Source organism: Lissotriton vulgaris, chromosome 5 (genome assembly GCF_964263255.1).
Source record: "Lissotriton vulgaris chromosome 5, aLisVul1.2, whole genome shotgun sequence".
Lineage (NCBI taxonomy): Eukaryota > Metazoa > Chordata > Amphibia > Caudata > Salamandridae > Lissotriton > Lissotriton vulgaris.
Window position 1 is genome coordinate 1,206,064,622 of NC_141693.1, and position 18,761 is coordinate 1,206,083,382.

Here is an 18,761-nt window from a genome sequence, read left to right on the forward strand (position 1 = left end):
ATCTCTGCATTGACTATTCTTGGTTTAACCCCTTTACTGATGAGGCCTTTCCCCTCCCACTGCTGAGCCTTTTTTTTCAGATTTTATGGCTTTGCACTTAAGCTTTCATATCTTCCCCCCTCCCCGCCCCAAATGTATCAAGGCTATATTTGCATAGCTTTTTTTCCCAACGTGTTGGGCATTCTAAAGGTAACCAGGGTTTGGGGATACCTTTGGAGGGAACCTAGACAACGTTTTTATGTTTTTGTGTGTGTGTATGATTTATATATATGAAAATAGCACAGTGCATGAAAGTGTTTTTCTCCTAAAAAATGGCAACAACAAAAGGTTTGCAATGCTATGACCACCAGTTTTCAGGAATGGGTAGAGTTGTCGGACATAAAATTTACTACAGTCTATTTTTATATTTTATGTGGTGTCTGCCTACTTGCACTTTGTGGTGGTAACAGGCAAAAACCCAGAAAGGTATACCTTTCGCAAAAATTAGCGAAATTCAGAATTCAGTAAAGAGTCATTTGTATAGATCACTCATGGTTTTTCCTAAGAGACTGATGATTTCAGAGTCGGCAGACGCCGGAGGTAACGACAGACAGAGCGGGGCCTCGAAATCCTGAAGGTGAAGAATGGTGCAGTTAGAAGCCTGTTTATTATGTTTTAAGCGAAGAAGCAAGAGACAGAATGCAAAGCCGTTTTGGTTGAGCGACCAGGATGAAAACTAGATAAGAGATTGTGTTGACAGAAAAGCTGAAATGTATGAAACAGCAGATGTTTCACATCCTTGAGAGAAATGGGAGGAGTTAATTGGCATGAAATTAGATAAATACTTAGGATCAAGAGAAAGTTTCATTAAGAGAGGAAGTATGAGTGCTGTCTCTTTAGGTAAAGCTTCATTAAGAGAGGAAGTATGATTGCTGTCTCGATAGTTGAAGGAAATGTTCCATATATTGAATAAGGAGAGTATGTAAACATTCAAAAGAAATAATATAGGTTCAGTCCTTACAGACAGAAGATGGTCCTCCGGAGAGGCTGTAGGTTGAGCCACCTGAAGAATGGGTAAAACTTTGGACTCAGACTGGAAAGAAAGAATTAAGACAATGTAGGGCATGATCAGAAGCGCATGTTGGAGATGGAACAGACTAAATCTGAGGAGTTGAAGGAGAAGAAAGACACACAGACGCTGTTAATCTTAGAAGTAAACGAGAAGCAAAATCCTGAGCAAAATAAGCAGAAGAAAATTATGGGCTTGCTCTGTGAGTTTGTGAAAGGAGAATTATTTATCAGCTTTCAGATTAAGTGTATAACTGCTGTGAGCAGACGTTAAGAGACAAGTGATAAGCCGACCAGTGTTTTAAGACCTGCATTTTCAAAACGATGCACAGAAGTACACCAAGGAGAAAGGTCAGACGTGAGCCAGGGTTGCAGATCCTTCGGTTTAGGTTTTATGCCTGGCACTAGCTTGTTGGTGGGAGTGACTCCCTATCCAGTGAGGTAGACGTTCCCAGGGACAACTCTACTCACTTTGATATAATTTCCTGGGTATTTGGCCCTAAACAATCATACAGTGCCCTGCTGTCTACCAAAATCCAACGTGGCAGAATTTTTCTTTCCTCGGTCTGAGGTTTGGACACACCCCCAAGGTGTGTCTACCGAAATGAGGAACTCCAAGTGAAAACCAGTCTGTGACGTACATATGCAGTCTCCCACATATATGGAACCAAAGTCAAGTTGTACTATCACCAAAATTATTACTTGTTGAAATATGAATATAGTTCAATCAGAGTATCATCAGCCAATCCGGAGTATATCCATTAGGGGTCCCAGATCTTGTCACATTTGTTGAGGGCAGCCCATTGCATGGAACCTTCTCATCCCTGGTACATTGATATATACTTCTCGTCCATTCAATCATAGCGGGATGTGTACAGCATTCCCTCTCTGTGCCATTTCTTCTTTTGTGAGTAGAAAGTCCATTCCCAGCGGGGTGTGGGCGTCTTGAGCTGTACCAATCCTCCATCACCTCAAAAATGCATAACTTTATATTGAATTCCCACAACTTAAATACAGTTGTACCTTCTCTGTACCATAACTTGAAATTTTGGAGGCCCATCCAGTTTCCTTAAAACCAAACTGCATTGTCTTCACATCCTGAGCAGGTGGGGGATATTATTAATCCAATCAGGACTACCCTGATGGGAAAATAGGGATCGCTGTGTCAATATTTCATCTGAATGAAACGTAGCTGAAGCCAAAATGCTACTTATTGTGCCAGCCTTGCCTCTACCCAATCTTTGTTTAATTTGGCCAGTGTTTTTGTGGCCATATTTTTGGTAAATTTGTCTGGTGTACTGATTGTGAGGAAGCAGTAGATATGTGATGTACTTTTTTTCTCTAATACTTTGAAAGTCGCCTTAGCCTCTAGGAAATTACCTCTACAATGGAGGGGTCTATTAGTCTTATTATGGTAGGAAGCGTGTGATAATTAAAGGTATCTGCAAAATTGAGGGTGATGAAGATTGAATTAGTCTGAGTGTTTCAAGGGATTTAACATGTCAGTTGCCCAAATGTCACCTTCCTTAGAGGTGCTAATAAGATACTATTGTTTAAATGCTTCTAACATTGACACTTGTTTGAGTCTTGTACCAAGCCATAGAGGGAGTTTGTGTCATCACATTGTACACTCTAATTCATCTAATTGCTCTGTTACATCCGCTAAGGGCCTTTTTTGTGGGTTCTGAATAGTCAGTGAGTTTAGTGCTGTTCAGACAGGACCACAGTGTTGTGTTACTCAGCAGTGATAACTCGCTACAAATTGACAGGTCATCTTTGTCCCGAGCATGCAGTCATTTATCACAGGGAGCTAAGATGCACATTATACACATTCTGGATACATGTGTCCCACGAGGTTCTGGCAGTTTCTCTAGACTCACGCCAACCCCTCTGCAGTGAATCTCCTAGACATGTCCCTAATGGGTTTTTAGGGGATAATCCCGTATTCCATTATTATTTTTTGACCATGTTGAATAATGCAACCTGATGAAAAGTTTTAATCGGAAAAGCATTTTACTTTTTGAAATTCTTACATCTTTTATAATCACTTTTATAATCATTGGGGTCATGTTAATGAGTCCGAGGCTAAACCAATGACTAGATGAAGCTCTGTGGCGAGCTTCAGAAACTAAGCTCATCCCTCCACTGGTGCTCTCCTTTTTTTAAAATTTTTATTGGAAAGATAATTGATTTGTCCCAGATCGCTTAGTCCCATAGGCCTTGTCCTATACATCTAAAATGTGTATTAGGCATTCCCCTGTCTGTCTGGTATGATTAAGGGAGAGCAGCATGTCATTCACATAAATGGAGATTACACTATAGTTCTGGCATACTTGGCTGTTATAAGCACATCTGCCCTCCATGCAAGGTTTTCACCTTTAGTGCGTCGATTTGCATCACCAAATGACATTTTTCAATATGGGTTTATCAGATTTCTTTATAGTCGCTTATCAGAGGAGTGGAGTGACATTGTCCCTCCCGAAAATGGCTACTTCAACATGACCTGTGTCTAGGTCACAGTGTGTTGCATCCTAAACAATTAAAGGCGAAGGCCATCGCTGCCTACACACATTTTAAACTCTTGTGACAAGGATGTGGCGTTCTACACTACTGTAAGATGCCATGCTCATGCAATGCCCATTGGTACTATTGATTCACAGGTATATATTCAACATATTACTTAGAAATTACTGAGATTATTCACAGTGAATCATCAACCTAGATTCATCTGGCTTCCAAGGATAAGGCCCCCCCTCCACTACCATCCCCCTCGCCCCCCTTAGTATAAAGCTGTTTTCACTCTGCCGCATCTGTCGTCAGTTCAGGTTTGACACAGCAGAGTCTAACCCATCACCATGTTTCAAGTCCCACTTCAGCTGAATGAGGCAAGACAACTCCTCAAGTATCAGGACAATTTTACTGATACCAGAGGATTCACAAACAACCCGACCCTGAAGCCCACTGCCTGGACTAATTCTTAGCCGACCTCTGGCATTGGGGACACCACACTGCGATGGGGCCATAAGGGGCCCTTGGCCTCGAACGCCATCTCAGCGGGTTACGACAATGCAACCTGAGTGCTCAAGGAACACCTCCGCAGATAATCCGAATTCAGAGGAACTGGACTCTAGGGATAAGGAAATTGTACCCTGCCAAGACATGCACCTGGCTCGCCCTCAATTTATGTTGAGGGAGACTCACCACCAGCTATTGGAAGACCTGGGAATGGTGGGAAAACTAGGACCTCCCTCTTCTGCTTAGTGAGCCACACAGGAGAGCCCAGTGAAAACCCAGATATCTGCACGCAACGAACGGCCAACCCTACACCAATGTTAGCACTGCCAACAGGCCATTGCAGTGGTGATTGACCCCTCAAGGTTTGATACATTGGAGGTGAGACAGGGCTCCAACACTTGAAGGGCTGCCCATAGCAATCCCTCCAGGCCTGACCTTCTGCAGTTGTGGCGGCCCACAAATCGCGTAAAGACTCCACCCTGAGAGACCAGCTCGTCCCTGAGAGACCTTCTCACTAAAGCCCCCTCAACAAAAACTGAAGCTCACCTTGAGCGGAGTCCACGCAGTTATGAGAGCAGAGAGCCCTCACATCACAGTCTCGCCGACAAGGGTTGAATCCCCATTAACTAGGGCCTTTATGGAGGGTCTCTTCAATATGCTTTGACAATATAGAACACTCTTCCATGTGGAAGTCTTGAAAGACATAAAGGAAATGCGACACAGACTGGGGTACCTGGGGCACCTGGGGCGAAGGATTTCCACTCCAAGGGACACCAGTGACGTGAAGGAGCAGGAACAAGATGCTTACAGGAACTGGTCGATCTGCAAGATCAAAATCTCACTTTGAAGGCACACATTGAAGACCTGGAAAATAGGTCTCGAAGATCAAATATTTGCATCTGTGGCATCCCTCAGTGGCTGAGTAAGGGGACTTTGAGACATATGTGAAGTGCCTGTTTCACCAGATCCTACCTGAACTGACAATAACAGATATACATCTGGACAAAACCTGCAGAGTCACGAACCCAGGTGGTCCCCCACTGGATATCCTGACCGGTCTGCACTACTACAGTCAGAAGGAAGCCATAGTGGATGCTCCTCAGCAGATGAATGCCATTCAATTTGAGGTTGCTGTGGTACTCTACCAAGATATGGCACTGTGCACTTAACAATGTCCGCAGCCACTCAAGCCTGTCACCAACTTTCTTCAGAACAAGTCAGTGGAGTACCTTTGGGCACACTCGTTCGATTGCTCTTTACCTGTTACGGAGAGGCCCAAGCAATCTTCTCCTTAGCAGAAGCTACGGAAATCATCCACCTTCTGGAACCTACGAACCTAGCACTTTCATCAGACATCCCATTTGAGATTGGACAGCCATCACAGCCTACCAGTAAATGGAGTAGTGTCATGGTGGAAATCAACAGTGATTCCTTTGGAGAATGAGCTGCAAGAGAACGACCTGTGATTTTGAACAAGCTACAGACTGATTTGGAAACTGGACAGTGAACACCGGATTATCCACCTGGTATTTGCTGCTGCCACAGAAGGGTATAGGGCAGGGAACATGCACTTCTCCAGCCTACAGGAGGTTGTGCTGGAGGAGCACTGGGTGCACATTAATGACTGGTAAGATGAGCAACAGACCCTGTGGGTATGTTTTGGACCCACAATTAGTATGGACTACTCCATGGGGGGGGAGGGTGTTGGGCTAGTGAGTGTTTGTCCATTTCAGTTGTTATGTTATTGGGGAACTCTTGAGATACCACCACCACATCGAGTCATTACTTCCAAGCAATATGCGCCCGGGACAGGTCTGCCCTAAAACCCTGCAATGGCACATGTATTCCACATCAGACCTGCCTAGCTGCCTCGTCTGCTCCCACTACTGCACATCCTTAGCCTGAACACTAGAGGCTTTAAGTCCCCAGCGAAACTTGGCACTGTGCTGAGCATGATTAAAGATTTCGGATGCAACATATGGTTATTGCAAGAAACGTACGTGCTTAAAAGGGAATGGAAGTGATTTTTTCATGCTGGTTCACCCGCTAGGTCTTGTATTTTGGCCCAGGTAAGAGAGGAAGGCTGGCCATATTGCTAGCCTACAAATTCCCAGGGAAAATACTCACCACTGTAGCGGAGGTTCCGGATAGACCGCTGGCGGTACGCATAACACAATCACAAACTGTAACATATACTTTCCCAACGAAGCAGAAGGCTTTTTCCGTAAAGCAATATCTCAGATTCTGGGCATTCCACACACGTGATACTTATAGGCAGGGATTTGAAAACCGTGATGGAAACAGATCTTGACCTATCAGCATATCAAGCAGGGCAAACACAAGCCTTCTCAGCAGAGACCCACACATTGCTCAAGAACCTTGAGCTGGTGGATATCTGGTGAGCCCATCACCATAACAGTTGAGACTACATGTGCTTCTCAGCGTCACATCAGACGTATGCCTGATTTAACTATTACCTGGGTATGACACAGCTAATCCACTGTGTGCAGCAGTTGGACATAGGGGTAATCTCCCTGTCATAGCACGCTCCAGTGTGGCTCACCCTACGGGACCTAGAAGACAACCTTCCTGCCCCCCAACATTGACATTGGCGACTAAATGATAACCTTCTGAGGTGGCCAGAAATGGCACACTATGCCCAGCCATACTTCCTCCTATATGGCAGAGAATGAGGGGTCGGTCTTGCAAATTGCTATGCTTTGGGACGCCCTTAAGGCAGTCTTACAGGGGGAACTTCTAGCCATTGCAGCTAATCAACGCAGACAGGAAGTCAAAGCATAGGGAGCTGAACGAGACGGTGAGCGCACTTCAGACCCAACATAAAAATAACTTTTCTCAGAAGGTTTGGTGCCAACTCACAATAGAGACAGCAGGTCCAAGCACTAGATTGGGATGCAATGGGATATGCATTATTACTCACCAAGCATAGATATTATATTGGAAGTGAAAAAGCAGGTAAATTACTAAGTCTGGGAAAAGCAGCAGAGAGGTACTGCTGCCAAATCACCACCCACATTGGGGACTCTACATACATTGCGGAGGATATAGTAAATGCATATCGGCCATACTACTCCACACTCTTCAGACTCCTCCCTCTCTAAAGCCATGCAGGTGTACCTAGGCGTGATCCTACTGCTGGCCCTAAGGAAACTACAGTCTTTCTCAATAAAAGGGGCAATAAAGGTAGAGGAAGTCATCACTCTCATTTCCAAACTATACATTGGGAAAGGCCCAGGTGCATTTACAGTAGCCTTTTTGCAAGACCTTTAGTGCACAACTGGCACACTTACTGGCTAAATTCTACAACTCTTTTGCAGACACTGCTGACCTCAACCCAATAATGCAGACAGTCTTATTTGCTGTTATACCCAAGGATCCCTCCCTTGCTCCTCGTATCTCCCCATCTCACTTCTTAACATTGTTTTGAATATTTTTACAGGCATTCTGGCCCGGGGACCAGCCCCCAACCTTGTGAGTCTGGATCAGGTGGAGTTTATTCCCGAAAGGGGCTGTTATGACAACAGAAAACCTATTTCACATCATGAACAAAACCTCTTTTGTACAAATCTCGGCCTTTCTCTTATTATTCGATGCTGCAAAAGCGTTTGTAGGCCTCGACAATTATACTGGCCCACTCGCAATGGCGATTCAAATTTGATCAAAGCAAGCTATATTTTGGGCCTACTTGCCCCTTTTAGTGAGCTGGCGAACAGGTGTTCTGTTTACTCACAAAGTGAAGGAGCATTTAAAGAAGCTTTTAAATCTTGTTTTTATCTTGTCACATTTATTCTGTATTTGGAGTCCGAGGTAAAAAGTCAGTTTATATCTACAATTACTTTTCTTTTTTTTTACTTCAACATCGGAGAGTTTTGAAAAGTGAAATGTCTGATAAACATAGTGTAGAAAAAGTGTGAAATGAGTGGCTTTAGGATGCCATGTTTTATTCTAACACATTTAAGTAGCTAAAAAGTGAGCTGTACACACATTTCAAAATACATTTTAAGTGGTTATGAAAGCCATTGTTTTGTAATTCTCTGTGATGAAAAAAATATTTTAATAAGATGAAAACAAATCCGAATACTTGGTGATGTGCAAATAATAAAGGTTTGGTTGAATCCAATTTCCACGGATGATTGTTTATACACTATATAGTTTTATGAGTAAAACTGCATGTTAGCGGGAACCATTTCCATACCAAATGTGCTGTCTATAAATAACAGTGCACTACCACCTCATGCTTTAATAATATATGTATTAAATGTGAGTTTTTATCTCCCGTATCAGAGACCTCTGGGGACCCGAAGGAGTTGTCCTTTGCCTCGCTCCAACACACGAACGAGCTTGCACAAACAGAATATTTTAGATATCTGCAGGTCAGGCATTCCCTACTATCCAACATTCCACCGGGAACTATGCCCCCTGACTCGTCCCCCATGGAGGACAGACTGCTTGATGGCCACCTACGAGAGCACGCCATCTCCCTTACATACAAAAAGATTATTAATAGCTCCCCTGACATACTGCAACCCCTTAAAAGGAAGTGGGAGGCAGAAGGGTTGGAAATAGACGAGGAGGAGTGGAGGTGTGCTCTAGCATCCCCTAAAGAAGTGGCCATTTCGGCAAGACTTGGGCTCATTCAACTCAAAATCCTCCATCGAGCCTACATCTCGGGGACTAGACTGCAATTGATGGGTCGCTGTGAAGACGGGCTTTGTAGGAAAGGATGTGGAGGGAGAGGGACATTCTTCCATATACTGTGGGATTGCCCAAGGCTCCAGCAATATTGGTTCAGAATACATAGGTGCATGCAGGAAGTGTGGGAGGTGGGGCTACGAGTCGAGGGGAAGAGGTGCATCTTGAATATCTGGGAGCCCACAGCTCTATCGCCCCGTGGTAGGCTTTGGGCCACGCGGGGTTTCGCAATTGCAAAGAGAAATATAGCCAGGCTATGGGGGGGCAGAGGAACCACCGAAACTAGGAGCGTGGAAGGAGGACATGGACTGGTGCATGCTCCAGGAGAAGACAGTCTGCGTAGCCAGGGGATGGCCCCGGAAATGGTCTGAAATTTGGTCTGCATGGAATGAGTATAGGTGCCAAATATGTAACCCCCCCCCCCATGGTGCCCCAAGTGACGAACCTCTCGCACTGCAGAAAGTATAAATACTGACCAGCAACTCAATTTACGAAATGTATATTGTCAAAAGGCCCTGTTGTCTGAAGGTACAACGGTATATATTGTAATGTTTATTGACACTCACCATAGTTGTTTTTCTTTTCTTTTTTTTTTTTTGCTTTCTGAAATAAAAAAAAAATATATTTTTTTTAAAAAGTGAGTTTTTAAAGATGAACTGGGAAACATTTCTGCCCCAGCCCTGATGGCAATGCTATTCGTGAACTAAGGGGCAAGTGTGGGTCATGTGTACCCTCTGTAGGCTAGATTCTCATTATGCATGGAGCAAACGATTAGTCTATTAAATAAAATAGGTTGTTTTGGACAGCAGAAATGCTGAACTCATATATTAGAAAGTGCTCTCATATGTGATAATGAAGAAAAAGTTGGCTACTCAAAATAAAGTATTTGCCGAGGATGACCTAATGAGACCAGTTTATGGGTAAAGTACATTACATTAGGTCCAGAAGATTATTTAAGGTACTAGACCTGCAGGTCTGGTAAAAGTATTCAGATGTCTTTTTTTCATTTTATTTCCATTTTTTGTTTAGGCCTGATTGGTAGCCTCAAATTTCAAATGTGGGTGTTGGGTGGCAACGACCTCCTGGGACCACATCAGTGGCACAACCTCTGGTCCCATTGCAATACAGAAGGGGATTAGACAGGGCTGTCCCCTTTCTCCACTCTGGTATTTATATGTAACCCCTAGCAGAGGCAATACGTAGAAACCCTCACATTAGGAGAGGTCACATTTGGCTCACCGAGCATAAGATGGTACTCTATGCAGATGATGTCTTTTTGACACTTACCAACCCGCTAACCTAATTTCCTGCCCTACTTAATGAATTAGACACTTTAAGTTTGTAATATGGGTTTAAGGAAAACATTCAAAGTCCCAGGTCCTAGCCCTTAATTCAAAAGTCACAGGTCCTAGCCCTTAATGAACCCAGGGAGAAACATGCTGCAGTTACAATACCCTATCTTCTGTACCAATCACCATATTGCCTACTTAAGCATTAAACTTCGCCCAGTAGTTGAGTGTATAGCAGACCAGAACTACTCTGACCTCCTCCATATAGCTCATAGGGATTTACACAACTGGCAGATTGGTAGACTTTCCAACCTAGGTGGTATAGCGGCAATTAAAATGAGCCAACAACTGAAAATATTGTATTACATGTAGAGGCCCCCTACACCCTGGGGTATTCTCTCTGTGATGCAATAATTGCTAGAGTGGATTATTTGGAAGGGAAAGAAAGTCTGAATGCTGAGGTGACAACAGTACGCCCCAACATCTGAGGAAGGACTGGGAATTTGTTCTCTCAAAAATAGCTATAAAACCACCCAACTGCACTACCTGATAGAATGATACCACAAAACCTTCGAGAAGCGCTGGAGCTCTATGGATCCATCTGTCGCCGGCATTCTTGTGTGGCTGCCCAAGAATCACAGACCATAGGGGGTGTATAGCTGCCTGGTAATGCAGGCCACTCTGATGTCCTGGGACTCTACAGCTGTCCTGCTGGTCCAGTCATCCATGTTCTCCCCAATGACTCCTGTAATGGGAAACCCCAAGTTGCTGCCACCCAGGGATGGCAGTGATGTCCTGGACTAGCAGCTTACGAACCGTAAACTTATATGGGATCTTTACAACCAACATGGGTTGCAGCCCTTTGAACAACTACAGAGGGACTTCGGCCTGCCAGGGAAGGGAGTACATGCACTACATACAAATACGCCACTGGTTGACATAGTCTGAGATAAAAAGGACCTGCAGTCCGCCCTCTTACCCCCACTTTTGAGAAATGGCTGCTCACCAATCTGATGCTAAACATTTTAGTCTCTGACTTACTACTCCTCAGAGCACCCCCACAATCCCGAACGACTGCTCAGAAGTTTTGGGATAAAGAGCTAGTATGCAGATTAACAGACAAGGAATGGGGAATATTAATGAGTGTCAGGGGAATATGCTTTTGCGGCCAGTAAGATGGTCCCAGTCCGTTTTTCCTCCCTGTGCTTACCTCTGCTCCGACAAAGGGATCACAATACTTCAAGGAATGCCAGAGCACCAGCAATCCTCTCTTCATTGATTAGTTCTCATTTTGGCTGATGCATTTGGTAACAGGAGTATAGTATACATTTATTTCACATTTTCTGTAGCACAGACTTGATTTAGAATGCATGCCAGAGTACCAGAAAAGGAAACTCCGTTGTTACATTCTACATCGTAAATATCTAACCGTATAACAGGTAAAATATTTAAGAATTTAATGACATATAATGCCTATTCTCTGGAAAAATATAGAAGAGAATACTGTACAATCAGATGTATTGTGAATGACGTCTAATTTGTATGGGATTGTAATGTAACTAGAAATATATTTTTTACCTTTTTAGTATGGACTTCTTTGACAAAGATGGAGTAATTAAGGACATTCGGGCAATCTTTCAGGTTTACAATGCGCTACAAGAAAAGGTCCAGGTAAGACTAAGCTTTGCTTTGTACATCTGTATCATATTGTTTAGTGTGCAACAGCATCTGTAGAAAGCTTTAGTAAATATGTGTCCTGCGATTGCAGGTAGTGTTGGCAGCTTGTGTGTTGTTTTTTTAGTCTGTTTTGATCAGCATCCCTGGTAGGTTTCAGTGTGCACCAGAAAGATCGCTACTGCAGTTAAGCAACTTTTTCTTCTAATGCCTACTTCTACCTGCAGAGTCCTCACCTGTAGACTAGATTTGCAAGCAGTACCTGCCTTAAGAGGACGGTTGATGTATGGTTAGATGCGGAAGTATTGCAAGAACCATCTAGAGAAGTGGCCATCTCTATGCATCTCAGAATCCTGGCAGTAATGCTTTGCAAAAGGGTTCCGATGTAGCTGCTTTGCAGATCTCTGTAATAAGAACCTCTCTGACAGAGGTTGATGATGAGGCAGTGGCGATTGAAATGGAAAGGCTCCGAAGCTTTGACCACAAAACCTATTTGACGAGAGCGCATGCCGAGGGGGACAAGGCTGGGACGTTGCTTGCTTGGTTGGCTAACCGCACTAGGCGCAGCCACCCGATCTTGTCCATTGAAGGGGAGGGGGGCCGCATATGCAACACCCAAACAGAAATTTTGGACAGCTTCCAAGCGTATTATGGACGGGAATGTGAAATTGGCGCCTTCCTGGAGGGACTGCAATTGCCGCAGCTAGACCAAAAGCAGGCGGAAGCCCTGGGCAGGGACATTACACTGAGGGAAATAGGGACTGCAGTGAAGCAGATGGCTAGAAACAAAACCCCGGGCTTGGACGGGTTGCCCATAGAATTTTATAGTAAATACCTGGGACAACTTGCCCCGCGGCTCCAAATGGTATACAATGAAGCCAATACTAGAGGCAGACTACCTCAATCTATGTGCGAAGCACTGATGATTCCGTTACTAAAGCCAGGGAGGGAGAGCAACAGACCAGCATCCTATCGGCCGTTGTCCATGTTAACAACGGACTACAAAATCCTAAGTACTATATTGGCGATCAGACTGTTGCAGCACATGACGGAGCTGATCCACAGTGACCAATCCGGCTTCATTCCCAAGCGAAACACAACTATCAATGTACGCCGGTTGATACGATTAATGGTGACCCATTGCAGAAGGCACGAACGCCCTTAGTATTGTCAATCGATATCGAGAAGGCGTTTGATAGTCTGGAGTGGGAGTATCTGTACAGGGTCATGACGTATTTTGGCCTTGGAGATGGTTACATAGGCTGGACTAAAGTGTTGTATACATCAGCGATGGCACAAGTGCGGGTGGGCTCTCATTTCGCACCAGTATCAGGTGAGCCATGGCACTAGACCGGGGTGTTCGCTATCCCCCTTGCTGTTTGCATTAGCGATCGAGCCATTCGCGGCGGAAGCCAGGGCGGGATATTATTACAAAGCCCTAACCTACAGGGGTAGCCCGCAGGTTATCTCGCTGTACGCGGACGACCTACTATTATTCCTAGAGGACGCAAGCGAGGCGCTCGAGGGCGCAGAAAGACTTCTTGCGCTCTTTGGTAGGCTGTCTGGTCTAAGTCAACTGGTCTAAATCCTGCTTATTTCCATTGCGACAAGGGGAGATGCGACCTGCCACTCGCCAGCAGCTCAACTGGGAGCCTAATTGTTTGAAATATCTGGGAGTACATGTGTATCACACGGCTACGGATCTACTGGAGGGCAATGTGGGTCGCTGTATCCGAGCACTGAGAGGTAGCATGTCCTTTTTGGCCACCCTCCCGCTCTCGGTAACGGGACGCATTTCATTGGGGAAAATGATAGCCTTACCACGCCTCCTTTACTACTTCCGCACGCTGCCTGTGTGGATACCCGGCTCTGTCTTTCGGCAACTGACGTCACTGTTGATCTCGTTTCTGTGGGGCACGGGCAGGCGCAGAATAGCGCTAGCTACGCTGCTCCGACCAAAAGACGAGGGGGGCATGGCGGTCCCAGATTTTGAGCTCTATTATTTGGCGGCTCAGTTGCAGGTTTTCACACGAGGTGGCGAGGGTGTACTGAGGTCCAGAGAATGAGAGGGAAGGGGGGACCCCAGCCATGTCCTGGTGTACATCACCCTACAGCAGAGGCTCACCCTCAGAGAGCTGTCACTAGAAGAGCAGACGTTTAGGCTCTGCTGGAATCGATCGAGATGACGAGCAGGGGTGCGACGTATGTACGCACCTGAAATACCGCTGGGAATGGTGACTGCACTCCCTCACGAATTGGAAAGTATTTTGGAGTGGAGAACGCGGCTTGTCCCAGATGTAACACGGCATAGGCGGACCTGGGCCATATGCTATGGGACTGCCCGCATCTGCGGGACTATTGGCGGAAGATTGGTGAGACATTAACCGAAGTAACAGACAGGGAATTGCAGTGTACCATGGCTGTGGGAATATTACATTGGTTCCCGCACACACCCAAGACTAGACTGACGAGTAAATTCATTGATATGGGGTTAATACTGGCCAAGAGGGAAATAACTAGAAATTGGAAATCGAAAAAGGGTCCCACACATAGGAGGTGGGTTAATGAGTGCCTTAAGTGGGCGGTGAGTGAGAGTACATTCGGATATCAACTCGTACACATACACGAACAGCGAGTTCAGGCGTAGGTGGGGGCACTTGGAGGTGGGTGGGGTAGGGAGATTGGGAGTTAGGAAGTTGGGCAGGGGAGGAGGGAGTTAGGAGGGGAGGGATGAAAAATGTAGAAGCAGACTGAAGATGTTCTTGCATGGGAAATACTACTGCTCAGAGGTTGCCATGAATAATGCTCCATCGCTTGACGCCGCCCGACCTCCGGGTTGTGGGCTTATGGGCCGTGTATATGAACCATGTGCACAAGAAATACTCATTAGTGCTGGTAATGCAAGGTGCTAATAATTGTATGCTATGTAATTTGATTCTGCAATAAAAACAGTTTAAAAAAAAAAAGACAGAGGTTGATGATTTAGATCTGTTGGAATGAACCCATATACCTTCTGCGAAGAGGCGGGGTGGGGGGCTCTTTCTTGGCCAAAGCGTAGCAGGTCTTGATGCAGAGAATAATTCATCTGGACACTGTCTGCTTCTGGACATTTCTTGGAACCACAGTGCCCAACAAAGAGCTTGTAATCCACTTGTATGTGGTCTAGGTAGAAGCTGACTGCTTGACTAAGATCCAACCTATGCATGTGCTCATCCTCCACTTCCTCTTCATGAGGTTGAGTGTAGGAAAGAAGGTTGGTTGGTTGATGGACTGGTTTGGGTGTAAAGGATTCACCACTCTAAGGACAACAGCCCTGGTTCACAACACCAGTTTATCCGGGGAAATGAGGTAAATGACAACCTGAAAGAGACAATTAGTTATGGATTCCTCACCTTAGAATTACCCCCCAGGTGCTTTTAGAGAATCCGTGAGGGTTCTTTAAGCGACGAGCTCATCTTCCAATGTTGAGATCCGGGCTTCTGCCTTCCCCGATCCTTACTGCGAACTCCGAATAAGACTAAGCAACTTTGTGAATAGAGTTTTGCAACTTGCGACATGCGCCTTGGGTCCTTAGGCTCTCCATCCGAGTCTCTTCCCTATGGGCCATAATACTCTGCTAGATAATAAAGCAAGATTTATTCTGGATTTTCCAGCTTCCTGGTCGCTGCCCCTCCAGAAACCACATCTCTGCTTTCTCCAAGCTTTCACCATACTAGTGATCCAACAGGCTCCTTGGACTTAATCGCGGAGATCTCTCTGTGCTCTTTCTGTTTTCAAACCTTTGACAGGCCGCTTGTGGAATTGCCGCTTTGGTTCCTGTCGTCCACATGGAGGCTGCTTGTCACTCATCACTATGACTTAGGTCTTCTCCTGCCCAGCCCATTCCCAGGCTCTCATCACCGGAGGAATTAGAGGGGTCCGACATTGAATAAAACTTGTCCCCAGAGTCCACCTCCTTTATAGGTCCCAAATTGTTCCATCCTCCAACTTGATCCCCTTACGACAAGGGATTCAAGCTCCCGGTTTTGCCCTCCCCCTGGATCTGCCTCACAGGATCTATCAAGGACCCTCCTTTCTAAACGGGTGGTTTGCAGGCATTCAGTCTCCATATAGGTCCTTTGGGGGATTACTGGCATTGTACCCCCTGGTCCTCGTCCAGTATGTGGTCCCACATCAATGTCAGGGTTTTCCCCACACTCAGAGCTCCCCCGCTATGATCATACCAGTACGATCATCCCAGTCACCCAGCTTCCAACACTCACATCTTTGCCATATAGAGAGATTGGAGAGGTGGCCTGGTGCAACAAGGGGCTCCCCATCACGGAGTCTTTTGCTGCGTCCAGTCATCAGCTGCCATCTTGCTAGGCTGCTTTGTTTTGCTGTCTGCGCTTTGAAGAATGCAGGCACTGTTTGCCTACCACGGGCGGGAGCGCCTGCTTTCAAATTCCGCTCGCCAGGGTCGGGGGACACACCACCGGCCGTGCTCAGAGTTCCGACTCCTGTTCCGGCCCCACCACCAGTTACGTTTGCGGAGTATGTCACGATGGGCGTTCTGCGGCTCTTTGCACCTCTGACCGTCTTCGGAGGCATCAGGAATGCTGCGCGAGCTGACCAAGTCCAAAGGAAGAAGGGACCGGCTTTGACGAGTTGCTAAGGTGCCGGCAACTCCCAGCACTTAAACCAGAGCCTCCATATCATGACAGATGAAAAAATAACAAACATAGACCAATTCCGTCCAATCCAAAGATAGGAGGGGTAGAGTTACTCAGGGGGGTGACAGCCAGCTTACTCGACCGGGAGTGCGACTACCATCTTGCCTATTGCCAAGGTCGTCACTCAAAGAACCATAACGGATTCTCTAAAAGCACAAAAAGATTATACTATCTGGAAATTAACAGACCTGGAATATTGTGCGAGAAGGAACAACTTGCGAGTCTGCGTGTCCCTGAAGGCACGAGGGGAACGGATATCCAGAACTTTATGGTAGAACCTTTTACGGTGGCATTCCCAGAACTCACGCAGTAGGACTGGAAGGTGGAGATGTGGAGGGCCCACAGATTTCTCGTCAATCAGCATAAAAGATCGGGACAGTCTACAACCAAACTTAGAGCTATTTTGATATGTTTGAACAATCAATTTTCTGGTCCAAGAAGCAATTTATGATTTGGATAGACAAGATATGAAAAGGGATTTGAATTTTTCTGTAAGATCCGATTTCCGTCATTCAACAGTAGAGAAAAGATGGCAATTGGGGCAATTGATGCCAATGCCAATGCCCCAAGCAAAGGGAGCGCAGGTTTTTTTGCTCAACTCAGCCGAATTAAAAGTCATCTGCAAGGGCCAAACGCAGTTTTTTACTTCCGAAGTTAAGGCAAAAGAATCTCTGCAATCAATCTAGAATAGATAGGATATGTGTATATAATGCTGGTTTTGCATACTAATCTGGATTGGTTGATATCTATTTTGGAATGCTTGGTGTTTTCTTTCTTTTCTGCCTGTTCTGGTGGGGGGTGCCAGGGGGTGTGGGGGCTCACCGGCTTCCCATCACTGAGGACCTTGGGTCCTTTTGCCTCACCAAGTGGGGGGGGGGGTGGAGGCACGGAGGGTGTGGGGTGGAGGGGGTTTGGGGGTTTGGGGTAGAGGGAGGAGGTGTCATCCGGTGAGGAGGGGGGGACAAAAAATAAAAGCAAAAGAAAATGTTATGAAAGGAGGAGTATCACACAATGATTGAGAGAGGATGGGAAATTTTGAGCAAATGTGTAGTATGGTGGATGAGAAAATTCAGATGGAGAAGGAACTTGAGAGAATCTGGCGGGACAGTCTGTTTTAGGAATGGGTAAGGTAAATATAGTACTATCAGTGTGGGGGGCCTAAATGGTAGGGCTAAACGAGCAAGGGTTACCGAGGTTCTGAGAATGCAAGGGCCTGATAATTTGTCAGCGGGAAACACACATTCCATGGGAAAAGCGGGTTATTTTTACGATTAGTGGTTCTACCTTGGCAGCGTGCTCCACTCAAACCTCCAATATAACGGAAGTCGCTATTCATGTTAGAAATGGTATGGGGACTGCTACTCTGGTATTGGAAGATAAATGGGGTAGATGGGCGATTATGTTACTACCTATGGGATTGACAATTTGTACTATCTATGGATCGAACCAGGATGACCCAAAAATATTTTAATGACCTAGAAGTTGAGCAGGCATCCTGGCCAGAACCGTTAGTTATCCATCCAAATTAATGAAATTAATTTGGACGTGCGCTGGGACCTTAGGTCATAATAGAATGGGAGGATACCATTAGTATATAAAGATCTGGGTGCTCCAAAAACAAGCTAGGATTTAGTGCATGTGTGGGTTAAGCGCCCCTCAGATCCGGGCTATATGTATTTTTCATATCCCCACAGTAAATATGTTGGGCTAGACTATTTTTTTTATATCGTCATCTATGGGTAATGTTGTAGAAATAAAGTAGATACCTAAACTGCTTTCTGACCATAACCCAATAATTTTAGAGTGTGCAATACAGCCGGGTGTACAAGTTCAGTCTAAGTGGACATTCGATAGAAAATTGTTTTATAATGCCTCCTTTATACAACACATTAGGCAATGGAATGTACAATATTGTAATGCAAACTGCTATAGGCTTTTTCAAGGTATGGTCTGGGACAGTTGTAAGGCTGGTCTGCAGGGGGAAGTTATTCGTTTTTGGGGAAGAATAGGCGATTGGAAAAGGAGGAAATAGAGGGTCTGATTCGTAGACTTAGAGTTTTAGAAAAGGACCATATTCTATCCTTGCAGCAAGAAATTGCAAAGCTTCTGGTCTCTGGCGGAGTCTGGGCTCCACATCAACCTTCTGGAGCTTCGGGCGATTCGTCCTAAACTAAAGGCATTCCTTCTCTCTGTCCGGGGAAGAGTAGTGCAAGTGCTCACAGACAACACCACCGCCATGTGGTACTGCAACAAACAGGGCAGGGTCGTTCCATGAACCGTACGTCAAAAGGCTCTACGCCTTTGGGCATGG

The 18,761-nt window shown here is 45.5% G+C and overlaps 1 protein-coding gene across 1 annotated transcript in view; it reads left to right on the plus strand.

The window, feature by feature from the left end:
* ABRAXAS2 (abraxas 2, BRISC complex subunit) overlaps positions 1-18,761 on the plus strand; it is a 260,260-nt gene that overhangs the window by 159,282 nt on the left and 82,217 nt on the right. The window contains exon 7 of the mRNA XM_086923005.1: positions 11,651-11,735. Within this exon, the coding sequence (XP_086779131.1) occupies positions 11,651-11,735 (85 nt within the window). The remainder of the gene's footprint in view (positions 1-11,650; positions 11,736-18,761) is intronic.